The sequence below is a fragment of the Gadus chalcogrammus genome, chromosome 12, assembly GCF_026213295.1.
Source record: "Gadus chalcogrammus isolate NIFS_2021 chromosome 12, NIFS_Gcha_1.0, whole genome shotgun sequence".
Lineage (NCBI taxonomy): Eukaryota > Metazoa > Chordata > Actinopteri > Gadiformes > Gadidae > Gadus > Gadus chalcogrammus.
In genome coordinates, this window is record NC_079423.1 from 16,986,696 (window position 1) to 17,013,689 (window position 26,994).

The following is a 26,994-nucleotide window of genomic DNA, read 5'->3' on the forward strand; positions in this document are numbered from 1 at the left end:
CGAAGTGGAATGGATTCAAAGTGTAACTGGTTATGACTCTCTGGTGTTAATGACACCATGACACTCCACGCTAAGCAATCGATTTGAAGTGCAGTCCAAACATCCAGAATGTTTTAAGCTGGAGCTCATATAAATGTCATCAAACCTAGGGAACCGTGTCCAACCGCGTCTTAAGTGAATTCCCCTACAGCGTGGGGGATTCTAGTCTGGCTGAGGTGCCCCTGGCTGTTACTATCGATAACACCTGCCTTGTTCTTTAGAAATAGGAAGTTCAATAGCAATCCAATACGCCCAGTGTACACATATTTGTATCACCTTTGATCACCTGTAACCTGTGAATCTTCTACACTGACCCGGTCTCCCTCAGTGTCCAGCCCCTCCGACTACGACACCGCTCCAGACTACATGGAAGCTCTCGAGACCGCTCCCGAACCCAGGTCAGATAGGGTGGCTGCATGCCCGATTTCAAATGAAACCATTGCCCTGTAGCAACTGAACCAACCTCAGATTATCCTCACAGCGAGGATCCCGAAGAGGAACAGGTGGCTGTGATGGACGATAGAGAACCGACAGCTGAGACGCGACCACAAATGAAACTCCTGAAGGTCAAAGGTCAGCAAGGCCAATTCTAAACGAATCAGCATCGAGAACAAACATTAAATGACGGCTTATGACCTCTTTCTGTGTATTTTGGTCCAGGTGAATTTGAGGGCGTATCAAGAACACCCTCTCCTAAGCATCACCGTGCCCACGCACCTTTAGCTGCTGCCGGCTCAGCGTCAGAGTCCGAGGGAGACGAAGATAGAAGAGAGGTTTACATTTTTTCTTCGTATATAATGTTCTATTTCTATGACACACTTACATTCACATACAGAACGTCTGCATGCAAACATCCGTGGTAATGCCTGGTGTTTGCCCGTTCCTTTATTCGACCAGACCTTTGACATCTACGTGGCCCGAGCCGACTGCAGCCCCAGCGCTGGAAACAAGGAGGCCTTTATTCTGAAGGAGGGCCAGTTTGTAGAGGTCCTGGATTGTGTACACCCGGACAAGTGGTTGGTTCGCACGAAGCCCACCAAAAACAACCCTGTACGGCAGGGATGGGTCTGCCCAGCGTATCTGGAGAAGAAGAGAACCGTAGGAAACACTTTGTATTTCCCTTCGTGCCTTTTCCAGGCCATGCAACAGATAATTCTCTGCTAATTACCTCCATAAATAAAATTATTACATTCGCTTGTATAAATCCCAGAATAATGATAGGATAACCATAAAAATGTTCTAAACACAATAACAACACGACTATAAACCCTGTATTGCGTGTTGGGGTATTCCCTTGGGAGAGGTATTGGCTGAACACTTAATCCCCACTTGGCGCAGGAGACGTTCCCACTGCCGAGCGCTCCTCAGGAGGATCTGGACGGGATCGGGTCGACCGGTGAGGAGTACCGGAGGACACTGAGGTCGGTCACGTACCACGAGGGAATCAGGGCCTGCATCTAAAATGATGTCTATGTGCCTGATACAAGCTGACCTCAATGCATACATTTAGGGGATTTAGCATTTTTATCCAAGGCAACTTACAACCATTCATTCACACATTCACACACCGATTGCGGGAGACAACCACGCAGGGAGACAGCCAGCTCGTCTGGAGCAATCAGGGTGAGCCGTCTTGCTCAGGGACACTTCGACACTCGGCTAGGAGGAGCCGGGGATCGAACTAGCAACCTTCCGGTTACCGGTCAACCCGCTCTACCTCCTGAGCCATTTTGCCCCAAATACATCACACCACGGTGGAAAGGCCTGAAACCTGATTATCACAGTAGGGAATGTAAAAGTGGTATTAGCCTGTATAGTAGTACATAACACTGATGATAATAACAGGAGCTCTGTCTTCAGCCAACTGATCCAGGGCCTGGTGGACGGGGAGGAGGAGTTTGTGAAGGAGATGAAGGACTTTGCGTCCCATCACCTTGAGACCGGCCCCCATGTCCTGCCCAGCGTCCTCACCCAGAGAGAGACCGTCTTCAGGAACATCAGCGACATCATCCTCCTCCACGAGAGGTGAGGCACACCTTATTGTCTCACATGTTCTAATAAGCTATGCAATTGTCTTTTCTTTGTTTATATCCTTTTTGACCTTTTGAAGAAATCCTCCTGATTCTTTATGGCACTCGTTTTGCAGGCTTTCCTTGTCACTTTTAAGATCCTTTGGATAAAATGTCAACTGTATGTATTTTAGCACTTTACAATATCCACATTCACCCATTCATGCACATGTTCACACACCGACGGGAGGTGTCCACCATGCGAGGCGACAGCCAGCTCGTCAGGAGCAGTCAGGGTGAGGCGTCTTGCTCAGGGACACCTCGACACTCAGCTAGGAGGCGCCGGGGATCGAACCAGCAACCTTCCGGTTACCATCCAACCTGCTCTATCTCCTGACTTGACTCTCAACCATGTCCCTCCAGGTCCGTGCTGCCCAGACTGAGCGACTGCGCCACAGATGATGACGTGGCCATGCATCTGCTGAGGCAGGCGGAGGACTTTGAGAAGTACGTCCACTACATGGTGGGCCAAACCCAGGCAGAGGCGTCCGTCACCGAGAAGGCTGTCCAGCAGTATCTAAACACAAGGGTAAACCCCCCCCCCCCCCAAATCCATGACTCATGTTGTATACCGATGCATAGAAAACCCAGTGTTTCATGGGTGATGTTGTAGAGTGGGATACTTACATCTGACCCCTAGGGGCAGTAGTGCTATTGCTGTGTACAGTAACCTAACGCTAGCTATCCTGAGTTAGCCGGTTGATGTATGGTTGCTATGCGGGAGAGCCACGTTTACGTGTTCAATAAATAAGCAAAGAGAAATGTCTAGTGATTGTTAGTATACCCAATATACTACAGCTAAATAGGTGGTTTTTGAAAGGTGATATCCCAGGGAACATGTGTCATGTATCCTCCTGTTTTCTACACACTAGGATCCATCAGAGCCGGGGAACCCTGAGACCACAGCCATGGAGGTCCTCACGTTCCTCCAGCGACCCATGGAACGCATCCAGACCTACCAGGCCCTGCTGAAGGTATCAGTCAGGCTCCTCTCTCACTCTGCCTCAAAGAGAGCAGGGTTAGGCTTAAGAGCATGGAGGATGAACCTCTTCCTCTGTGCTTTAACCCTGTAGCTCACATCAGTACACTCCTCTGATGACGTGTTTGTTGTGTTGGTTTGTTTGTTGTGTCGGTTTGCGGCTTTATTTGTTTGTTGTATTTGTTTGTTGTGTTCATATTCGTTTGTTGTGTGTTTGGTCTTTTGATTTGCTGTGTTTGTTTGTTAGGTTTGTCGTATTTATTTGCTGTGTTTTTGTGTTGTATTTGTCTGTTGTGTTTGTGTGTTGTGTTTCTTGTATTTATTTGTTGTGTTTGTGTGTTGTATTTGTTTGCTCTGTTTGTTGTGTCTGTTGTATTTGTTGGTTTATTTGTTGTATTTATTTGCTGTGTTTGTGTGTTTGTTGTGTCTGTTGTATTTGTTGGTTTATTTGTTGTATTTATGTGCTGTGTTTGTGTGTTGTATTTATTTGCTGTGTTTGTTGTGTCTGTTGTATTTGTTGGTTTATTTGTTGTATTTATGTGCTGTTTTTATGTGTTTGTTGTGTCTGTTGTATTTGTTGGTTTATTTGTTGTATTATTTGCTGTGTTTGTGTGTTTGTTGTGTCTGTTGTATTTGTTGGTTTATTTGTTGTATTATTTGCTGTGTTTGTGTGTTTGTTGTGTCTGTTGTATTTGTTGGTTTATTTGTTGTATTTATGTGCTGTGTTTGTGTGTTTCCAGGAGCTGATCCGGAACAAGGCCCAGAGCGGCCAGGCGTGCTGCGTTCTGGAGGACGCCTTCTCCATGGTGTCGCGTCTGCCCGGCCGCTCAGAGAAGCTGCGTCTGGTCTCCCTCATAGAGAACTACCCCGCGCCGCTGTCCGCCCTGGGGGAGCCCGTACGCCAGGTAGCACACCGGGGGCCTACAGTTACATCCAGGGTATTCAGCAGATGCTTTTATCCAAAGCGACTTACATTTTCAGGAGAAAGTGAAACCACAATATATCGCTGTCGGTACAGTAAGGATGTTCATGGAAACGAGTGCAATTTTTAGGTTAACCCATTCCCCTTATACAACAAAGATAGCTAGGATAAGATGCTACACAATGCTAAGTAATATCTTTAAGTGCAAGGACGTACAGCATACAATAAGTGCGTACGTTAAGTGCCAGGATGTACAACAAACAATGAGTGCGTACATTAAGGGCCAGGACGTGCAACATACAATAAGTGTGTACATAAAGTGCCAGGTTAACCTAACCCTAACACTACCCTAACAATTAACTCAGCAGTCAGGAAGTCAACCTGTTGTGAAACTGCCTTTGATGTCGGGTGCTTCACTGCTTTACTGTGAACGTCCATTGAGCCCCTTTCCTTCTCAGGGGGTCTTGACGGTGTGGGAGGAATCCCCGGAGATGAAGACGGCCAGCAGAGGGCAGCAGAGACAAGTGTTCCTCTTCAAGGACTGTGTGATCCTGTGTAAACTGAAGAGGGGCCCCGGGGCCAACACTGACGTCTACGGCTTCAAAAACAAGATGAAGGTGAGAGGAAGGTGCATGCTTAATGCAAAGGAAAACCCTGATTAGCATCTGGATCACCACCAAAAGGTCCTATGTCGGTTTTTATCCCCCTGGCATCAACCAAAGAACTATTGTTGGATATGAATATGTTTGGAAACCAATTATTCATTATCTTCTTTAAACACACACATATATATAGATATGTATATAGATATAGATATAAAAAGCATGCTTTATACAAAATAAATATTATTTGAATACAAAACAATGGACAGCGGAATAAAATCACAATTCACTTTTTATAATATTCTCATGACATGAATGCACTACAGACCTTAAATCTCCCTCCCCCCTTCCTCCCCCCCCCCCCCCCCCTCCCAGCTGAACGACCTGAAGGTGAAGGACAGTCCCGGGGGGGGAGGCGACGAGAGGAGCTGGGTGCTGGGCCACGAGCACCGGGGCTCGGTGCGGACCTACACCCTGCAGGGCCGCTCCACCCTGGTCAAGCTCTCCTGGCTCCGGGACCTCAGGGAGCTCCAGCAGACCTCTGAGCTCCCCTGCTGCAGTGAGTCCCTCTATCAGTCAGACCAGAGCAAACGATCAGACCTCTGAGCTCCCCTGCTGCAGTGAGTCCCTCTATCAGTCAGACCAGAGCAAACGATCAGACCTCTGAGCTCCCCTGCTGCAGTGAGTCCCTCAATCAGTCAGACCAGAGCAAACGATCAGACCTCTGAGATGGGCGAAGTTCTGAGTGAACTGTTGGACACTTGTTGATGAGTCAATTCTCTTATTGTTGGAAATAATTTCAAATTCTGCGTATAGATATATATATATTTGTATATTTAATATTTCAATTTAGGAAAATTATTTAATGAAAATCTAGTTCAATATTTAAAAAGTTATTTTCTACTAATTGTATCGTCATGCAATTCTGCTGCTGTGAAGCCCAAACACCTGGTCTTTGATTAATAATGCCTATCTCATCATATCCATTTTGGCACGCAGAGGATACTCCTGTAAATACAATACAAGGTCATTCTGTGTCTCTTCTACCCTGTTTGGTTCCTTGGTGTGTGTCTGCGTGTCCCAGGCCCGCCAGTGTTTGAGGAGCAGCTGTCAGACGTCACCACCCAGCCGGGGCAGACCATCCGGCTGGCCTGCAGGGTGACCGGCTCCCCCGCCCCGGTAGTCAGCTGGCTCAAAGGTACGGGCCCCAGCGGGGTCACAGGGTCAATCCCAGAGCGCCATGGGACTCTGGAGAGGGAGACAATTGTTGTGTTCTTTCCGAATGTAACACAATATTAGGGTGTGGGGGATTGTTGTTTCATATCGGCAAAGTGGCCATCCAAAAGTACATTCAATCAATCAATCAAACTTTATTTATACAGCGCCTTTCGTGCAAAATGCAATGCAAGGTGCGTAGCAATGCAATGAAAATAAAGTAATATAAAAGCGTCTGTTAAATGCCCTGAATGTTAATGTAAATGACCCCAGGACGCTGACCCTAACATGTGGTGTTGTGGTGCCCCCAGACGGGCTCCACCTGGACGTGGACCTGCGCCACATCCTGACGGCCAGGCGGTCGGGGGCCCACAGCCTGGTGCTGGACGGCCTGGCCCCGGGGGACGGGGGCCAGTACCTCTGCTACGCCCTCAGCCCGGTGGGCAGCGCCAGCACCCTGGCCCGGGTCACCGTGGAGGGTGAGGGCGATGCCAGGCATCCATTCATCCGTTCATACCGATGTTCACTTTGATTTAGAATGAATTTAAATCTCTTCATCATACCCATTATTTAAATTGCTAATTAGGTTTGAAAGAGCTCTTGGAAAAAATATGTGAAAAAGATATCACCACCTAAGGTTGACTTGTAACCGGAAGGTTGCTAGTTCGGTCTCCTAGCTGTGTGTTGAGGTGCCCCTGAGCAAGGCACCTCACCCTGACCGCTCCCAACGAGCCGGCTGTCGCCCAGCGCGGTCGACTCCGCCGTCGGTGTGTGAATGTGTGCATGAATGGTTGACCGTCGCTTTGGATAAAAGTGTCTGCGAAATGCCCCAGATGTAACGTAAATATATATATGAATGATGGTCAAAATGTTTATTCGAGAAGATAAACAGAAGCGAAAAGTCAAACAGTCCAAGCCACATGTAATCCATGTAGACGACGTGGGTTTATGACTGCGGCCTGTACTGTAGTCACACGGTAACTCACCCCTCCTCTCCCCAGCTCCTCCCCGGTTCCTCAGCCGACTGGAGAGCATGTGTCTGATGGAGGGGGAGGACCTCCAGTTCATCTGCTCCACCCTCTCCACCCCCCTGCCCAGAGTCAGGTACAGCCCCCCCCCCCCCCAACCCTTATCAAAAGGACAGTTGTTACCGTGGACCCGACTAACCCCTGAGTTATCCACTGTATCGCCAGGTGGGGTAAAGATGGCGTAGAGCTGACCGACCGGAGTAAGTACCGGATCTCCAACGACGCCCGCAGTGGGATCCTGACTCTGACCGTCGTCAGCCCCACCGAGGCCGACGTCGGCCTCTACGAGTGCGAGGTACGAAACGCAAGTCAAGAGGTGCATCAGAATAAGGATGGATGTAAAGAATATATCGATTGTGTAGTGGCACTTGGTTCCATTACACATCCTTACTGTACCGACGACAGCGATATTTTGTTCTTTCTCTTTCTTCTGACAAATGCACTTATTGTTAGTCGCTTTGGATAAAAGTGTCTGCTTAATGCGCTGAATGTAAATGTAGTGGCTCAAAGTGTTCAACTTTAAGCCAAAATGTAGAAGGATTTATCCCCAATAATGTCCACAAACTACGTGGTGGCATCCTTGAGCAATATACCCGAACCTCTAAGTGCTATGTTTCAGAAATCTAGTATAACAAGGCCATATATATTTGACGTCAGGTTACCGTCACTGCTTTTATTATTATTAATATTATTCTGCTCTAGCTCTCGAACCCGATGGGCTGCGCCAAGTGCAAGGCCGGGCTTTGCCCCGCCTACGTGCCGTCGATTGACAGCGAGATCGTCGAACCGCAGGACTTGTCCCCCAAAGGTAGGACGGTCCCAGACGAGCCAGGTAAACACGCATCACAGGGGCCCGGGGCCCCCAAGAGAGTTTTATTAGCGTTGTATCTCAGTTATAAACACCCTGGTGGTACAAGGAAACACTGGGAATACTTTTAGTGGGACCAGGACATAGACATTGAACACTTTAAATTCAGACCCGCTCCCCTGCACTACCAAACACAGCCCCTACACTCCCCCCACCCCTCCAGCCCCTCCACCTCCCATCCTCTCAACACCGTCGTCGACCCCTTCACAGATCACTCTCTCACTCTCTCACTCACTCACTCTCTCACTCTCTCACTCTCTCACTCACTCACTCACTCTCTCACTCACTCACTCACTCACTCACTCACTCACTCACTCACTCTCTTACCTACACCCCGTGTCACGGTTATTATGCAGGCAGGGTGCAGGTGACATCCCATTCCATTTCCCCTGACCCCAACCTCAACACCTCCACCCAAACCTCCTCCATCACCTCCGACACCACCGCTCCACCAAACACCATACCTACGTCCCCACCGTCTGAAGACATTGATACAGTCATGTATTGGATGTTTTTGTGTGCCTGTTTTCATCATCTGTTCTTCCATTTCCAGAGGCCCCATGACTGACATTTCCTTCATTGTTCTCTCATCTTTGTGGTTCAAAAGAACCCTTTGCTATCATTCTACGATAATAGCATCGAAAGGAATAAATCCAGTGTAATCCTGGGAGGTTTGTATAACAGATCCTCAGGTCATAGTCGTTGAATTAGCACCGCAGGAATCGTTGTTTTGTCTCATTTCCTTTTGGGCGTCCGTCCACCATTTTGTTCATCCGTATTCACTGTCATCCTCCTCCCTTCATGAGACGGACAGCAGGAAGTCTCTCATGTAAGTCCTCATCTAAGTGCATGAAACAACATCTCAACATCTCAACATCTTCCTGCTCCTGATGCATGCCGATCTAATTCTCCATTCTCCCACCTTGAGACGGGCATGTGCTGTTAGGTCTTCTAGAGCCACCTGGGGAATGGTATGGTCCATATCCCGTTGATATGGTGGGTTAACGGGGGTTTGACCCTGGTTCATGTGAGGTAAGAAGTTAAATCTGCCATCTCTCTCAATCTCTGTGAAGGTAAAGGTACTGTACCACTCTCAAAATTCCTCTCCTCGCTATATGAGTATAATTATTATAATTAATTTATAAATATGACCCCCAAAGTTAAGTCAACCGGAAGATCTCCCATCGTTTACTATTCCCGCTCCTCCTCCACATGTTAAGAGGTGCTAAGATGGAGGGTTTGGTTCCCCCAGACGCTGACTCAGAAGGCTGGTCCGCTGTCCTGGTGAAGAAGTGGCTGCAGACGGACTTCAGTCCCAAGTCCATCGTGAGGAGCCTCTTCGGTCCGGGGAGCTCAGAGGAGTGAGTCTGGCTTCATCCATCACTTCCTCTCCCCCCGTCCTCCTCTTGATAGTGACCTGATGCACTCTCTCTGCAGTGCTGAAGGTCTTCCTGAAGTGGGTGAAGCTACCCCCCCACCCACGGAGACCCCCCCCCGCGAGCCCCTTTACTACCCCGAGGGAGAGGAGGAGGAGCTCTTCATCTCAGAGCCCATGCAGGAGATCCAAGATGGTACTTTAGTCCCCAACACAACCAGCAACACAGCCGACCCATTCAACCCCCAATCCTACTGGAGTCCGTTTCTTGTTTTCTTTTCCAGCTCCTCCCTTCGTTCAGGTTCCCCCAGAGAGCCTGTGCGTGGAGCCCGGCCAATCAGCTGTCTTCACTGCCATCATCACAGGAAGACCCGCCCCCCACATACAGTGGTACAAGGTCGGCACTAACACAAATATTAAGCCCTCATTGTATGTTGTACATCCTGGGACTTTAAAATAGTACTTGGCATCGTGTAGCATCTTATCCTAGCTATCTTTGTGGTGTACGGGGAATGGGTTAACCTAGTGATGGTTAGTGCTTGGCACTTGGTTCTATGAACATCCTTACTGTACCGACAGAGATATATTGTTGTTTCTCTTTCTTCTGACAAATGTACTTATTGTAAGTCGCTTTGGATAGAAGCGTCGGCTAAATGCCCTCCATGTTAAATGTATGACACACTGTGATTGGAGGACGAGGAGGAGCTCTCAGCCAATGACAACGTGGAGATGAGGCAGCAGGGGGCCCGCTGCTCGGTGACGGTGGTCTGTCCTGAGGGGGAGGACAGCGGCATGTACACCTGCCTGGCCTACAACGACTCGGGACACACCTCCTGCCAGGCGGAGCTCATTGTGGAGGAAGGTGAGTCTGCACCCCCGGTCAGTGCTGTGGTCAACCTGGGGGTCTGACACAAGGGATGGAGGTACAGGGAGGAGAGGGGGGGAGGGAGGGAGGAGGGGAGGGAGGGAGTGGGAGGGGGTGTTGCAGACATCTGTCTTCTCCAACACAACCCCATCATGTTGGATCAATGCAACGCTCTGCGATCATCACGAGGGAGAGCTGGAGATGTTAGTCAGAGCTCAGGACGACCTCATGGCCTCATGACCGTACGTCTTCCCCGTAGGACCGCTGGAGGTGGAGGAGCGCGAGGTGGAGCTCGGCAGGCGGAGGAAGCTGTTCTCCGTCTACGACATCCACGAGGAAGTGGGAAGGTGAACCGGCGCCTCGTCTTCCGCCGCCATGCTGCCCTCGGTTGTCGTTGAACACCGGGCTGTCCCAGCAGCGACCTCCACCCCCCCTCACCCATCGCGTCTCCTCCCCTCCCCAGGGGGGCGTTCGGCGTGGTGAAGCGCGTGGTCCACAGGAGGACCGGGGAGGGCTTCGCGGCCAAGTTCCTGCCCCTGAGGAACAGCACCAGAACCAGGGCCTTCCAGGAGAGGGACCTGCTGTCCCGCCTGGCCCACCCCAGGGTGGCCTGCCTGCTGGACTTCTTCTGCACCCGACGCACCCTGGTCCTGGTCACCGAGGTGTATCCTGGGACACTGAGCAGGATCACAAGCATTTACTCTTTAACACTCTCTACTCCTGAACTTCTATTATTATGTGGGACTACAGATCCCTTTTACTATCAGTTCCTTTACACTACTTTTAAGACATTATCACTAAGCTCTAAGAAAGATTAATTTAAACAGATCGACCATCCATTAATGAGCGTTCAGTCCCTAACAACGTTACAGCTGCTGTCCTTATGGACTTCTGGACCATCTGCTGCTCAAGGCATCGGTCACAGAGAGAGAGGTAGACAGACATGTACATCACACAGTATCCTTTACTTGATCAACTTTGTACAACGACATTAAATTGCCGAAAATGCCGTTTGTTTTCCTCAGGTCCAGTCTTACCTCCAGCAGATCCTGGAGGGCGTCGCCCACATCCACAGCATGAACATCCTGCACCTGGACCTCAAGGTGAGCCGGACGTCCGTTGATCACCTGGTCCCCCTGTGATCTCATGGTCAGACTGCCCCACCATATCTCCTCCATATCTCCTCACTCGTCTGTTCCCAGCCCGATAACATCCTGATGGTCTACCCGCCACGAGATGAGGTCAAGATCTGCGACTTCGGCTTCAGCCAGGAGATGGACGCGTCCCGACACCAGTACAGCAAGTTCGGGACGCCAGAGTTCGTGGCCCCGGAGATCGTTCACCAGGAGCCCGTCACCGGGGCGACGGACGTGTGGTGGGTCTGACCGATGATCTAGGGGTGATCCATGAGGTCACGCGTTAGATGCAGATCTGGATGAGATGGTGTCTCCGTGTACTTAGATGGATGAGAGATCTGCGCATAGGCAGATGCAAACGGGGGCGGTGGGTAGTAAACCAGTGCCCAAGATTCACACATTCACACACCGATGGCGGTATCAGCCATGCAAGCTCATCCCGAGCAGTTAGGGTGAGGTGTCTTGCTCAGGGACACTTCGACACTCAGGGCCCGGGGATCGAACTGGCAACCTTCCCGTTACCAGCCAACCCCCTCTACCTCCTGAGCCACATGTTGACTCCATGTCCTCTGCTTTGTCTTCATCCTGCGCTAACCCTCTGTCGTGTTCCCCCTGCCAGGTCCCTGGGAGTGATCGCCTTCCTCTGGTACGTACGTCTAGAACCGTGGCGAGGCCTTATGGTGCCTCGGCCCCTCAGTGGTAGTACAGGATTGGTCGGTGTGCTGACGGGCGGTCCCGACGTGTCGTTGACAGCCTGACGTGCCGCTGCCCCTTCGCCGGCGAGACGGACCGCGCCACGCTGCTCCGGGTGGGGGAGGGGACCCTGAGCTGGGAGACCCCCGACCTGACCGCCCGCACCCCCGAGGCCCAGGACTTCCTGCGCCTGGTCCTCCAACCGGAGCCTGAGTACCTGAGCTTCTTATTGGTCCACCCACAACACACTGAGACACCTGTAGCTCACACACCCATGCCAATACCTTCGATTCAATTCATCATTTGTGCAGCCCTTAATCTCCATTACAGTCTCAAAGGGCTAAACAGGCCAAATACTTATGACCCCCCCCCGAGCCAAGCCCCCACATCAGATATCATGTTATAAAGGAGGACAAGGAACCCAACTAAGTCTCCTAATGAGACATTTACATTTACATTTAGGGCATGTAGTCCGTTTCCATACGGCAAAACATATTTGTTGTTGTAAATGGTTCCTAAAATGATGAATATCAAAGTATGGATTGTTTCTTGTGTGATAATTTTTCTTTAAGGAGGAGACCCACTGCCACTGAGTGCTTGAGCCATGAGTGGTTCCTGGTGAGTGTAACATCTGGCTGTTCTTAGGCAGAGTGAGTCTTAGTCATGGCAGAGCTCAGAGCCACCCGCTGTCATGAACCTGTTTCAGGATGAGCACGCAGTCGAGGACACGGACGACATCAACACGAGGAGCTTGAAGGTCTTTATCTCCAGGAGGAAATGGCAGGTAGGAAACGGCTGCTACAGCTTCAACACTTTGGACAATAAGCTGCTCCCACATTTTAGACGGAAGTGAATAAATACCTGGAAACTAAATCATAGTATTTCAGTAAGAACCATAAAAATTTTCAATGAAAAGAAAATTGATTTATAAACATAAAATTGTAATTTATAAATTTTAGATTAATTTTTTTTTTTATATATATATATATATATATATATATATTAAACATATTTATGCATCAAAGAAAATAAATATATATTTATAATATATATATAAAAAATAAATATATATTTATAATTATGTATAAAAAATACATATATATTTGTACATTTTCTATTCCTCCCTCTCCGACCCTCTGCACGCCCAGCGGTCGCTGACCTGCATCGGCTCCGTGCTGACCCTGCGGCCCCTCCCCGAGCTGCTGGGGGCCCCTCTCAGGGACACGGCCGCCACAGTCCCCCGGGAGCCCCGCGACCACAGCAGCTCCTCGCCCAGCAGCGGCTCCTCCTCCGAGTACGACGAGGCCGACTCCTGGGACTTCTTCCAGCACGCCAGCCCCACCGAGGAAGAGGAGGAGGACGACGACGAAGAGGAGCAGGAGGAGGAGGAGGAGGGGGGCTACGACCCGCTGGCGAAGCGGGCCCGCATCCCGCCGCCCTTCATCGCGCGGCGCTTCGGTTCCGAGGACGACGAGGAAGAGGAGGAGGAGACGCTCGGCGACGAAGAGGACGAAGAGGAGGAGGAGGACGGCGAGCTGGCCCGGAGCGTGCTGGCTCGGAGCGTCAGCAAGCAGTCGGTGGGCTCCTCGGAGCTGTCCTGCCAGCGGACCCCCCAGAGGGAGCGGCGTCCCAGCCGGGACAGCAGCCCGTCCCTGTACCTCTCGGAGGGCGAGGAGGGCTCGGGCAGCGACAGCAGCCGCGTCCCGCGGGGCAGCGTGATCCGCAGCACCTTCCACAGCTCCTCCCAGCAGCTGTCGCCGCTCTCCGCCCGCCACATGACGCTCCGCGACCGCTTCCAGGCCAAGAAGCAGGAGCGCGGCCGGCGCCCGCTGCGCCGCAGCCTCTCGGGCCGGCTCAGCGAGCCGCTCATCGAGTACGTGGAGGACGAGGCGGAGGCGGGGCGCGGCCCGCGACGCGCCGCCTCGGCCCAGCCGCCCATGCAGAAGTCGTGCTCCTTCGACAGCGGCGTCAGCCTGTCCCAGGCCAACCCGCCCCCCCACCGGAGGAGCCGCTCGCTGGACGAGTGCTCCCGCCGCTCGCCCGCCTCGCCCCAGCGGAGCCCGGGGCGGGCCGAGGAGGAGGAGGAGGAGGGGGGGGGCAGCCGGAGCGTGAAGGAGGAGTTCACGGACGACGAAGGGGGGCAGAGGAAGCTGCTGGCCCCGCCGGTCGCCGGCCGGACGTCCAGAAGGAGAGGCTCCGTGGCTCCGGTCCAAGGGAACCTCTTCCTAGGGGGAGCGCTGGTCGGCTCAAGGCTCCAGGCGTGGGAGAAGAGCCCTCTGATGGGGGAGAGGAGCCCTCTGATGGGGGAGAGGAGGCCTTTGATGGGGGAGAAGAGCCCTCTGATGGGGGAGAGGAGCCCTCTGATGGGGGAGAGGAGCCCACTGATGGGGGAGAGGAGCCCTCTGATGGGGGAGAGGAGGCCTTTGATGGGGGAGAAGAGCCCTCTGATGGGGGAGAAGAGCCCTCTGATGGGGGAGAGGAGCCCACTGATGGGGGAGAGGAGGCCTTTGATGGGGGAGAGGAGCCCACTGATGGGGGAGAGGAGCCCACTGATGGGGGAGAGGAGGCCTTTGATGGGGGAGAGGAGGCCTTTGATGGGGGAGAGGAGCCCTCTGATGGGGGAGATGGCGCCCATGACGCATCGGGAGCCCCTGGAGGTGGGGAACCCGGCGGGGTCCCACAGTCCCCTGGCCGGGCCCCTCGTCCGGGTGCACGGGGACTCCGAGTCCCCCAGCGGACCGGGCCCCTGCGAGGAGGTGGCTCCCGTCCTCTCCGCCGCCCGGTTCCGGCCCGGCCAGAGGTACGGTGCTCCGTGTTCGCTCCGGTTCTCCGAGGTGGACGCCAAGCCGAAGAGCGCGGCCCCCCTGCCCCCGCCCCGGGCCCGGACCCGCTCCCACCAGGACCTGGCGGCCAGCAGCGGCGGCAGCATCCACCGGGCGGGGGCCCCCTCCGGGGTCCAGCCCAGCCCCAGCCCCAGCCTGACGTCCCTCCAGTCCCCGGAGAGACCCCCCAGGACCAAGGACAAGACGGGCAGCCAGGGGCTCCAGAGGCACGCCTCGGCCCCCGCCCTGGAGATCAAGATCCCCCCGGGGAAGTCCCCCAAGCTGGGCCTCATGACGATCTTCCGCCGGCAGTCCTGGACGGGCCACTCCTACGCCCCGCTGGAGACCCCCGGCCTGGGCCCCACCCTGGGGGAGATCATGGCCCCGGACACCCCCACCATGACCCTGAGGAAGAAGATGAGGGCGTCGGCCTCCAGCCTCACCAAGCTGTTCAGATCATCCAGCAAGGAGGACCTAACCAAGGGAGGTGAGGTGGACTAGTGAGGGAGGTGAGATGAACTAGTGAGGGAGGTGAACTAGTGAGGGAGGGGAGGTGAACTAGTGAGGGAGGGGAGGTGAACTAGTGAGGGAGGTGAACTAGTGAAGGGAGGTGAGGTGAACTAGTGATGGGGGGGAGGTGAACTAGTGAGGGGAGGTGAACTAGTGAAAGGAGGGGAGGTGAACTAGTGAGGGAGGTGGACTAGTGAAGGGGGGGGAGCTGGTGGAAGATGAACGGTTGCCTCCTACTGCCATAAGAGCAGACACCTGTTAGTCAGAATGAAAGGACAATTGGAAAAAAATACAAATCACAGATCCCATATTTGATCACATACTAGTGCACCACAAATTGTGGCTGGACTTCACTTCATAAAGATGCTGTTGTCTTACAACCTTACTATTAGGTTAGGTATATGATGTGTTTTAAAGTCCAACGTTTCTGCCCGTCATGTCTTTGTGTAAAAGGGCCGATCGTGAAAGGATCTCCCATCCCTCCTAAAAGGGGCAGTCCCTCCGGATCGGAGAGCCCTCAGAACAAAGTGTCCCGGCTGCTGTCCTCCTTCAAGATACCGGCCTTCAAGAAGACCAAAGGTACTGGTCCCCTTCCGTTACGCCTGGCCCCAGATCAGTCCTGCTCTGTCCTCTCGCTAACGCTGACCCCCCCCCCCCCACCCCCCCCTCCAGAGCCGCCGCCTCGGCGCAGCAGGCCTGACGTGGTCCAGCTGGACGGGGGCGGGGTCCTCCTGGTGTGGAGGCAGGTCCAGACCCCCTCCCCGGCGCTCTACTGCGTACAGTACTGCTCGGACGGTGGGTGGCATGGAGTAAAACATCCCCAAAGACAGATCTTTTTTTTATTTTTTTTATGAATAGTTACACATGAGTTGTTACTTTCCTTGCTAAGTTGCTAATATATGGACAGGTATTAATTTTACTTAAAAAATCTTTTATTGTTGAACTGGGCTGGTTTTCTCCGGGAAGAAGGAAGGAATTGATGTCCAAGAACTAATAATAGCATAAATGTCTCTTTTCCCATAACTCTTTAATTTGTATGTTTATTTTACAATTGTTTTGATTATAACGAACTTCACTTTATGATTGTTAGTGTCTCGAAAGCATGAGTGCGTGAGCTCCAGCTGCTTGCAGTTCACTTAGCGGCCCATAGGGCCAGTAATGAGAAGGAGTTTCTGATTCTTACACAAAGTATAAAAAATACCCCAAAAACATTGATCACCAGCAAAATCGACATAAATGCCCATCAAGTGTTGTCGGGGTCATAGATCCACCTTCCTGTCTTGCTTTTCACCACAAACCCGCGCCCACGTCACTGCTGAAGCGGGGGCCTGATCCGATGATGCGAGGGTGTGAGTTGACTCCCCCCTGCGTGTCCCCTCAGGGGTCCAGTGGCGGGCCCTCTCGGAGGGGGTGGCGGAGAACGTCCTCGTGGTGAAGGACCTGCCCCGGGGGGCCTCCTACGTCTTCAGGGTGGGCGTCGTCACCCAGCAGGGGGCCGGCTCCTTCAGCGACCCCTCGCTCCCCGTCGTCATGGCAACGCACCCCGAAGGCAAGTCCGCGGACCCGTCGCCCCGACCTCTCGGTGGTTTAGGAACTGAACCATCAGTGCATCTGCACACAAACAACAACAACAGATAATATTCATATATCTTTTTGTATAATTTTTATTTTCAAATGAAAGTTCATAAAGTATAGATAATTCAGTAATATAAGCGACTGTATAGTGATACGGCCCCATATTTTAATGTATTATCTAAATTTAAACTTTAGGAACTTTCATTAAAGAATTTTAATAAAATATTACAAAAATGCTAACTCTGTCTCCTCCTCAGAAGTCCAGCTGCCGCTCATCCAGACGGACTCCCCAGAGACGAGGGCCGTCGGGGGGGCACAGCCTTCACACAAGACCTACAGCTTCCTCTCTGAGATCAACAGGTAGGATCCTCACGTACCATACACTGTGGGAACCAACTGGAATATCATGGTTGGTAGTGTTTAATCGGTGGACATGGTCCAGTACGAATTAAGAACAGATCGTAGTAACAAATAGAATCGCTCGGTAAAGAGTTCTCCAACTTTGTCTCTCTCTCCCACCTGCTGTCTCTGCCCTCTCTCTCTCTCTCTCTCCCTCCTCCTCCTCTCCCTCCCCCTTCCTCTCTCCCCCTCTCCCCTCCCTCTTCCCTCCTTCCCTCTCTCTCTCCCTCTCCCCCTCCTTCCTCCCCTCTCTCCCCCTCCTCCTCCTCCTCCCCTCCCCCTCCCTTCCTCCCTCCCCCTCTCTCTCCCTCTCTCCCTCCTTCCTCCCCTCTCTCCCCCTCCTACTCCTCCCCTCCCCCTCCCTTCCTCCCTCCCCCTCTCTCTCCCTCTCCCCTCCCTTCCCCTCTCCCCTCCCTCCCTTCCCCCCTCCCCTTCTCTCTCCCCCTCCTCCTCCTCCCCCTCCTCCTCCTTCCCCCTCACTCTCCTTCTCCCCCCTCTCCCTCCCTCCCTCGCCCCCTCTCCCTCTCCCCCTCCTTCCTCCCCTCTCTCCCCCCCCTCTCCCTCCCCCTCCCTCTCCCCTCCCTCCCCCCAGGGGTCGCTTCAGCGTCATCACCCAGTGCCGTGACGCCCAGAGCGGGCGCGTGTGCGCGGCCAAGCTGACGCCCTACGGCCCGGAGCAGCGACAGGGCGTGCTGAGGGAGTACCTGATCCTCCGGCGCCTGCACCACCGCCACCTGGTGCAGCTGCACACCGCCTACATCACCCCCGCATACCTGCTGCTGGTGCTGGAGCTGTGCCCCGGCCGCGAGCTGCTGCCCAGCCTGGCCCAGAGGTGAGCGCCCCCTGCTGGAGGCAACGCGTCAGGGTCTTGAAAGACTTTTTTTTTATTTTTTTTTATTTTTTTTTATAAATAAATAAATACATACATGTTCATATGAGTAAACTCTTTAAGTAAAAACTTTTTTTTGTTTTTGTTTTAAATTAAATGACATTAAATTAATAAATTACTTGAATAAGGACTATAAATGTTAAACGTGGTAGATGTGCAGTATCTTCTAGTGAACGTGTTTCATTACACAGCATCATGTAGCACGTGAACATCTTGTGGGAGTCAAAGGGCCAAGAAATACCGACAACACAGATGTACAACCAGCCTAAATCAGTGTCCTTTGTGTTCATCTTCATCGTAAAACGCGAAATATAACATTATGTAATACGTAACAAATGACGTACCTCCCTGGGCAGAGACCTGTACTCTGAGAAGCACGTGGCTGAGCTGCTGGTCCAGATCCTGGGCGCGGTGGACTACCTGCACGGACGCTGGGTGGTGCACCTGGACCTGAAGTCGGACAACGTGCTGGTGAACGAGCAGAACCAGCTGAAGATCGTGGACCTGGGCTCCGCTCAGCCCTTCACCCCCGGGCAGCCCGTCCACATCGAGCACTACCAGGGGCTGGCCGAAAGCAAAGGTACGTGCTCAAGGACACACTGATATGTTTATGAATATTATTTTATCTAATATTATATATAGTATAGATGTTTTTGAATAAAAGTTTATGAAATAAATCACAATTTGGAATTCAAATTTGGATACATAAACTGAGGCACACTAATGGACTAATCCCGTCCTCTTTGACGTCATGGCCTTCAACAGAATGCAGCAGCAAAGGTACGCGCTGACGGGAGATGGATGGAAGGACCTAGCTCACCCTAACCAACCCCACCACACGTTCTCAGCTGCTTGTTTCTCATCGATCATTCACCATTCTCATCGTCGTTGTTTTTCAATGAATTTTTCTGTATCAACAGAAAAATGTTGTGTCGTGTTTATGAAGATGCGTTATGTCTGTCTGTCAGTTTACATTGTGCTTCCAAAAGCTCCCGAGATTCTGGAAGGCAACGGAGTCGGACCGGAGACGGACATCTGGGCCATCGGCGTCCTGGCCTTCATCATGTGAGGACAGGATCAGCTCGCTCTCTCTCTCTCCCTTTTTCCCTCACTCTTTCTTTCTTTCTTTCTTTCCTTCTTTCGCTCTCGCTCTCTCTCTCGCTCTCTCTACCACTCTCGCTCTCTCTACATCCCTACCTCTAAAGCTTTCTCTCCACATCTCTCTCTCTCTCTCTCTCTCTCTCTCTCTCTCTCTCTCTCTCTCTCTCTCCACACATAATGAGCGCTCCTTCCTCCTCCTCCTTCCTCCTCCTCGTAGGTTCAGTGCCGACGCTCCGTTCCACTCGGAGCTGGGCTGGGAGCAGGATAGGAACATCCGGAAGGGGAAGATCCAGTTCAGCCGCTGCTACCCGGGTCTGTCCGAGGGGGCCATCAGCTTCATGAAGACCAGCCTGAACCCCAAAGCCTGGTGAGCAGCACGCCGGCCGTGATATGAATGACGATGAAGACTGCGTCCCTAACCAACACCGAGTTGAACCCGATAGAGCTGCTACGTGGCGTTTACGACCGAGAACCCGATAAAACAGCTACACGATGTCTATGATCGACACCCGCCAAATGTTTGTGACGAGAACCCGATTGAACCACTATGCTACGTTTACGACAGAGAACTGTGAGATGATGTTTTCGACCAAAAACCCTGACCCCTGACCGCTAACCCCTGACTGCTGACCCCGGCCCTCTGTGCAGGGGGAGACCCACGGCGGCAGAGTGCCTGCAGAGCCCCTGGGTGAGGGCCCCCCGGGGCCCCGCCCAGCAGGGGGACTCCCTGGTCAGCTTCTCCACGGACAAGCTGAAGGCCTACCTGAGGGAGCGGCAGGCCAAGAGGGACCAGGTGCAGACCAAGCTCCGAGGACCCTTCTTCAAGTGATGAAGACGAGGCTTCGCTCACAGGCTGCTGTCTGAGTCCCAGAGACTTGTGGAGGTGGAGGCGGTCTATGGAGTTGGAGGTGGAGGTGGTCTTTGGAGGTGGAGGTGGAGGTGGTCTTTGGAGGTGGAGGTGGTCATTGAAGATGAAGGTGGTCATTGAAGATGAAGGTGGTCATTCGAGGTGGAGGTGGTCATTCGAGGTGGAGGTGGTCATTCGAGGTGTTCTTTGGGTCCTCATTGTTTTCTGGATACCCTGCCGCCATTTTGGCACATTCACTCATTGCGAGTTTATTTTAAATCGATGTTGCGTCTTAAGAATGGTTCAACGTATACGTGTATACGATTGGCGGTTTATGTTTATTGACATTTAACAGTGTGTAGTTCTTGCTTTGGCAGATTTATTGAGATCAGGGATACATTTTGGGGAATAAATTATTGGCTGATGCTGTGAGTGCATATTGAGACACATTATTGGTTTGTTTTAAATGTACTTATACATTTATTCATTTATAAAGTGTTTTGGGGGGTGAGTCCTGTTTCAGGGTTCTCCGTTGTTCCTGTGGTTTGTAAAGTGATTAAAGACGGATTGCACGCCGCAACGTGCCTGTGAACTCTACCTGTGAAACCATTTCAGGGCTCTTAATGAAACAAAAGTGATCGATCAGCGTCTCCTTGTCTTTTCTTCATCCCCCACCCCATGCAAACACAGTCTTGGCACATGTAGGGACGTATTTTAAGTGGAGCAAATGCAATTACGTGAAAGGCTAATAATGTTAATATTGGTTTTTGGCTTTACTATTAGGGTTCGACTACGCCTCGCATCCGTGAGGAACTCGGATTAGAGCCGCTGCTCCTTTACTTAGAAAGGAGTCAGCTGAGGTGGTTCGGGCATCTGGCAAGGATGCCCACTGGGCGCCTCCCTTGGGAGGTGTTTCCCGACCAGGAAATGCGCTCCTCGAACATCAGCAGAACCCAACCGTCACCCCCTTCAAAGGTTTACCCTTCTTGTTGGCTCGGATAAAAAGCGACCCTTACGTTTTATTCGACGACGAGCGATAAAATACGACTGTGTTGCCCCTTATGTTTATATGCTGGTATAAACATAAGGTGTAAGGCTAATTGGCTCGGATAAAAAGCGACAGTGTTGCCCCTTATGTTTTATATGGCGACGAGCGATAAAAAACGTAAGTGTTACCCCTTAGGTTTAATTCAACAACGACCGATAAAAAGCGACAGTGTTACCCCTTATGTTTTATTCGACAACGACCGATAAAAAGCGACAGTGTTGCCCCTTATGTTATATTTCACAACAACCAATAAAAAACAACAGTGTTAAACCTTATGTATTTTTTCATGGCGTGTGATAAAAAGCAACAGTGTTACTCTTATATTTTATTAGACAACGATGATAAAAAAAAAACGACAGTGTTACCCCTTATGTTTTATTCGACAACGACCAATAAAAAATGACAGTGTTACCCCTTATGTTTTATTTGACAACGACCAATAAAAAACAATAGTGTTACCCCTTATGTTTTTTTCCATGCCGAAAGATAAAAAGCGACAGTGTAACCCCTTATGTTTTTTTCCATGACGTGTGATAAAAAGCGACAGTGTTACCCCTTATGTTTTTTTTTCATGACGAAAGATAAAAAGCGACAGTGTTACCCCTTATGATTTTTTCCATGACGAAAGATAAAAAGCAACAGTGTTACCCCTTATGTTTAATTAGACAACGATGATAAAAAAAAAACGACAGTGTTACCCCTTATGTTTTTTTCCATGACAAAAGATAAAAAGCGACAGTGTTACCCCTTATGTTTTATTCAACGAGAGCAAAAAAAGACGACAGTGTTACCCCTTATGTTTTTTTCCGTGACGAAAGATAGAAAGCGACAGTGTTACCCAGGGCCGGCGCTGGCCGTTTCGGAGCCCTAGGCGACTCGAAATCAACTTGCGCCCTGGACAGGTCTTGCGAGCGGGGGGGGGGGGGGGGTGCTACGCTGACGGTTTCAGGCCGCCCTGACAATTGCTCCCGCGCCCCCTCGCTTCTCCGTTCGCGTCGTATATTTTAATTGATATATTTTTTAATTAAGGGCGCCACCAGAGGGCGCCCCCAACGCATTTGTCGCCCTAGGCGGTCGCCTAGCTCGCCTATGCCGATCGCCGGCCCTGGTGTTACCCCTTATGTTTTTTTCCGTGACGAAAGATAAAAAGCAAACGTGTTACCCCTTATGTTTTTTTTTCATGACGAAAGATAAAAAGCGACAGTGTTACCGCTTATGTTTTTTTTTCATGACGAAAGATAAAAAGCGACAGTGTTACCCCTTATGTTTTTTTTTCATGACGAAAGATAAAAAGCGACAGTGTTACCCCTTATGTTTTTTTCCGTGACGAAAGATAAAAAGCGACAGTGTTACCCCTTATGTTTTTTTCCATGACGAAAGATAAAAAACGACAGTGTTACCCCTTATGTATTTGTCCATGACGAAAGATAAAAAACGACAGTGTTACCCCTTATGTTTTTTTCCATGGCGAAAGATAAAAAACGACAGTGTTACCCCTTATGTATTTTTCCATGACGAAAGATAAAAAACGACAGTGTTACCCCTTATGTATTTGTCCATGACCTAAGATAAAAAACGACAGTGTTACCCCTTATGTATTTGTCCATGACGAAAGATAAAAAACGACAGTGTTACCCCTTATGTTTTTTTCCATGGCGAAAGATAAAAAACGACAGTGTTACCCCTTATGTTTTTATTTCATGACGAAAGATAAAAAGCGACAGTGTTACCCCTTATGTTTTTTTTTTTTTTTTTTTCATGACGAAAGATAAAAAGTGACAGTGTTACCACTTATGTTTTTTTCCATGACGAAAGATAAAAAACAACAGTGTTACCCCTTACGTTTTATTCAACAACGAGCGCAAAAAAACGACAGTGTTACCCCTTATGTTTTTTTCCGTGACGAAAGATAGAAAGCGACAGTGTTACCCCTTATGTTTTTTTCCGTGACGAAAGATAAAAAGCGAACGTGTTACCCCTTATGTTTTTTTTTCATGACGAAAGATAAAAAGCGACAGTGTTACCCCTTATGTTTTTTTTTCATGACGAAAGATAAAAAGCGACAGTGTTACCCCTTATGTTTTTTTTTCATGACGAAAGATAAAAAGCGACAGTGTTACCCCTTATGTTTTTTTCCGTGACGAAAGATAAAAAGCGACAGTGTTACCCCTTATGTTTTTTTCCATGACGAAAGATAAAAAACGACAGTGTTACCCCTTATGTATTTGTCCATGACGAAAGATAAAAAACGACAGTGTTACCCCTTATGTTTTTTTCCATGGCGAAAGATAAAAAACGACAGTGTTACCCCTTATGTATTTTTCCATGACGAAAGATAAAAAACGACAGTGTTACCCCTTATGTTTTTTTCCATGGCGAAAGATAAAAAACGACAGTGTTACCCCTTATGTTTTTATTTCATGACGAAAGATAAAAAGCGACAGTGTTACCCCTTATGTTTTTTTTTCATGACGAAAGATAAAAAGTGACAGTGTTACCACTTATGTTTTTTTCCATGACGAAAGATAAAAAACAACAGTGTTACCCCTTACGTTTTATTCAACAACGAGCGCAAAAAAACAACAGTGTTACCCCTTATGTTTTTATGCTGGTGACCGATAAAATACAGCAGTGTCAAAATGTACTTCCGAACGAGTCCTATTATCTTACTCTGTGGTACAGTGGATACAGCTTTGGGCTTTAGTATCTGAGTTCCTCTGTTCAATTCCCACCGAGGTCACTTAACTGTTTCCATTGATTCGACTTATTACTTTAGATACACGTTTCATGTGTATTGTAATGTCAAGTATAACTTCAAAAGGTTTATTTTTCAGTGCCCAGGTGGTGCAGTGGTAAGAGAGTGCTTTAACACTCTGTTGACCCTGGTTCGAATCCTCATATAAACACACAGCCACAGTGGGAGGAGGTGGGCTCTCACCTATAAATTCAGCTTATTTCTTCTACAAATTGTAAGGTCAAGTATAACTTCCGAAGTATTTAATTACTGTGTCCTGGTGGTGCAGTGGTATATTATAGGGTGATAGATTAACACTCTGTAGACTCGGGTTTGAGTCCCCGCTACCTCATTTGACGACGAGCTACAAAAAAACGACAGTGTTACCCCTTATGTTTAATTTGACAACGACCAGTAAAAAACGAGTGTTACCCCTTATGTTTTATTAGACAACGATGATAAAAAAAAACCGACAGTGTTACCCCTTATGTTTTTTTCCATGACAAAAGATAAAAAGCGACAGTGTTACCCCTTATGTTTTTTTCCATGACGAAAGATAAAAAACGACAGTGTTACCCCTTATGTTTTATTCAACGAGAGCAAAAAAAAACGACAGTGTTACCCCTTATGTTTTTTTCCATGGCGAAAGATAAAAAGCGACAGTGTTACCCCTTATGTTTTTTTTTCATGACGAAAGATAAAAAACGACAGTGTTACCCCTTATGTTTTTTTTTCATGACGAAAGATAAAAAACGACAGTGTTACCCCTTTTTTTTTTTTTGTCATGACGAAAGATAAAAAACGACAGTGTTACCCCTTATGTTTTTTTCCATGACGAAAGATAAAAAACGACAGTGTTACCCCTTATGTATTTTTTCATGACGTGTGATAAAAAGCGACAGTGTTACCCCTTATGTTTTATTCAACGAGAGCAAAAAAAACGACAGTGTTACCCCTTATGTTTTTTTTCATGACGAAAGATAAAAAACGACAGTGTTACCCCTTATGTTTTTTTTTCATGACGAAAGATAAAAAAGCGACAGTGTTACCCCTTATGTTTTTTTTTCATGACGAAAGATAAAAAGCGACAGTGTTACCCCTTATGTATTTTTCCATGACGAAAGATAAAAAACGACAGTGTTACCCCTTATGTTTTTTTCCATGGCGAAAGATAAAAAACGACAGTGTTACCCCTTCTGTTTTTTTTTCATGACGAAAGATAAAAAGCGACAGTGTTACCCCTTATGTTTTTTTCCATGACGAAAGATAAAAAACGACAGTGTTACCCCTTATGTATTTTTCCATGGCGAAAGATAAAAAGCGACAGTGTTACCCCTTATGTTTTTTTTCATGACGAAAGATAAAAAACGACAGTGTTACCCCTTATGTTTTTTTCCATGGCGAAAGATAAAAAACTACAGTGTTACCCCTTATGTTTTTTTCCGTGACGAAAGATAAAAAGCGACAGTGTTACCCCTTATGTATTTTTCCATGACGAAAGATAAAAAACGAAAGTGTTACCCCTTATGTATTTTTCCATGACGAAAGATAAAAAACGACAGTGTTACCCCTTATGTTTTTTTCCATGGCGAAAGATAAAAAACGACAGTGTTACCCCTTATGTTTTTTTCCATGACGAAAGATAAAAAACAACAGTGTTACCCCTTACGTTTTATTCAACAACGAGCGCAAAAAAACAACAGTGTTACCCCTTATGTTTTTATGCTGGTGACTGATAAAATACAGCAGTGTCAAAATGTACTTCCGAACGGGTCCTATAATCTTACTCTGTGGTACAGTGGATACAGCTTTGGGCTTTAGTATCTGAGTTCCTCTGTTCAATTCCCACGAGGTCACTTAACTGTTTCCATTGATTCGACTTATTACTTTAGACACACGTTTCATGTGTATTGTAATGTCAAGTATAACTTCAAAAGGTTTATTTTTCAGTGCCCAGGTGGTGCAGTGGTAAGAGAGTGCTTTAACACTCTGTTGACCCTCGTTCGAATCCTCATATAAACACACAGCCACAGTGGGAGGAGGTGGGCTCTCACCTATAAATTCAGCTTATTTCTTCTACAAATTGTAAGGTCAAGCATAACTTCCGAAGTATTTAATTACTGTGTCCTGGTGGTGCAGTGGTATATTATAGGGTGATAGATTAACACTCTGTAGACTCGGGTTTGAGTCCCCACTACCTCATTTGACGACGAGCTACAAAAAAACGACAGTGTTACCCCTTATGTTTAATTTGACAACGACCAGTAAAAAACGACAGTGTTACCCCTTATGTTTTATTAGACAACGATGATAAAAAAACGACAGTGTTACCCCTTATGTTTTTTTCCATGACAAAAGATAAAAAGCGACAGTGTTACCCCTTATGTTTTTTTCCATGACGAAAGATAAAAAAACGACAGTGTTACCCCTTATGTTTTTTTTCATGACGAAAGATAAAAAACGACAGTGTTACCCCTTATGTTTTTTTTTCATGACGAAAAATAAAAAGCGACAGTGTTACCCCTTATGTTTTTTTTTCATGACGAAAGATAAAAAGCGACAGTGTTACCCCTTATGTTTTTTTTTCATGACGAAAGATAAAAAACGACAGTGTTACCCCTTATGTTTTTTTCCATGACGAAAGATAAAAAACGACAGTGTTACCCCTTATGTTTTTTTCCATGACGAAAGATAAAAAACGACAGTGTTACCCCTTATGTTTTTTTCCATGGCGAAAGATAAAAAACGACAGTGTTACCCCTTATGTTTTTTTCCGTGACGAAAGATAAAAAACGACAGTGTTACCCCTTATGTTTTTTTTCATGACGAAAGATAAAAAGCGACAGTGTTACCCCTTATGTTTTTTTTCATGACGAAAAATAAAAAGCGACAGTGTTACCCCTTATGTTTTTTTTTCATGACGAAAGATAAAAAGCGACAGTGTTACCCCTTATGTTTTTTTCCATGACGAAAGATAAAAAGCGACAGTGTTACCCCTTATGTTTTTTTCCATGATGAAAGATAAAAAACGACAGTGTTACCCCTTATGTTTTTTTCCATGACGAAAGATAAAAAACAACAGTGTTACCCCTTATGTTTTTTTCCATGACGAAAGATAAAAAGCGACAGTGTTACCCCTTATGTTTTTTTCCATGACGAAACATAAAAAGCGACAGTGTTACCCCTTATGTTTTTTTCCATGACGAAAGATAAAAAACGACAGTGTTACCCCTTATGTTTTTTTCCATGGCGAAAGAAAAAAAACGACAGTGTTACCC

General features: G+C 48.8%; 1 protein-coding gene across 1 annotated transcript in view; it reads left to right on the top strand.

The window, feature by feature from the left end:
* Positions 1–19,938, top strand: part of obscna (obscurin, cytoskeletal calmodulin and titin-interacting RhoGEF a) — a 63,479-nt gene extending 43,541 nt beyond the window's left edge. Inside the window, exons 47-87 of the mRNA XM_056604053.1 lie at positions 368–437; positions 521–612; positions 700–812; positions 937–1,137; positions 1,378–1,460; positions 1,900–2,064; positions 2,472–2,637; positions 2,981–3,082; positions 3,828–3,992; positions 4,468–4,626; positions 4,987–5,170; positions 5,696–5,809; positions 6,138–6,305; positions 6,828–6,930; positions 7,020–7,149; positions 7,557–7,662; positions 8,975–9,083; positions 9,160–9,293; positions 9,382–9,494; positions 9,791–9,959; positions 10,222–10,309; positions 10,426–10,626; positions 10,835–10,895; positions 10,988–11,065; positions 11,165–11,337; positions 11,718–11,744; positions 11,852–12,004; positions 12,364–12,409; positions 12,498–12,575; positions 12,940–14,031; positions 14,395–15,100; positions 15,577–15,702; positions 15,796–15,918; positions 16,505–16,672; positions 16,956–17,058; positions 17,690–17,929; positions 18,343–18,566; positions 18,752–18,766; positions 18,955–19,051; positions 19,305–19,454; positions 19,736–19,938. Coding sequence (XP_056460028.1) covers positions 368–437; positions 521–612; positions 700–812; positions 937–1,137; positions 1,378–1,460; positions 1,900–2,064; positions 2,472–2,637; positions 2,981–3,082; positions 3,828–3,992; positions 4,468–4,626; positions 4,987–5,170; positions 5,696–5,809; positions 6,138–6,305; positions 6,828–6,930; positions 7,020–7,149; positions 7,557–7,662; positions 8,975–9,083; positions 9,160–9,293; positions 9,382–9,494; positions 9,791–9,959; positions 10,222–10,309; positions 10,426–10,626; positions 10,835–10,895; positions 10,988–11,065; positions 11,165–11,337; positions 11,718–11,744; positions 11,852–12,004; positions 12,364–12,409; positions 12,498–12,575; positions 12,940–14,031; positions 14,395–15,100; positions 15,577–15,702; positions 15,796–15,918; positions 16,505–16,672; positions 16,956–17,058; positions 17,690–17,929; positions 18,343–18,566; positions 18,752–18,766; positions 18,955–19,051; positions 19,305–19,454; positions 19,736–19,916 — 6,776 coding nt within the window. The 3' untranslated portion in view covers positions 19,917–19,938. The remainder of the gene's footprint in view (positions 1–367; positions 438–520; positions 613–699; positions 813–936; positions 1,138–1,377; positions 1,461–1,899; positions 2,065–2,471; positions 2,638–2,980; positions 3,083–3,827; positions 3,993–4,467; positions 4,627–4,986; positions 5,171–5,695; positions 5,810–6,137; positions 6,306–6,827; positions 6,931–7,019; positions 7,150–7,556; positions 7,663–8,974; positions 9,084–9,159; positions 9,294–9,381; positions 9,495–9,790; positions 9,960–10,221; positions 10,310–10,425; positions 10,627–10,834; positions 10,896–10,987; positions 11,066–11,164; positions 11,338–11,717; positions 11,745–11,851; positions 12,005–12,363; positions 12,410–12,497; positions 12,576–12,939; positions 14,032–14,394; positions 15,101–15,576; positions 15,703–15,795; positions 15,919–16,504; positions 16,673–16,955; positions 17,059–17,689; positions 17,930–18,342; positions 18,567–18,751; positions 18,767–18,954; positions 19,052–19,304; positions 19,455–19,735) is intronic.
* Positions 19,939–26,994: the final 7,056 nt, after the last annotated feature.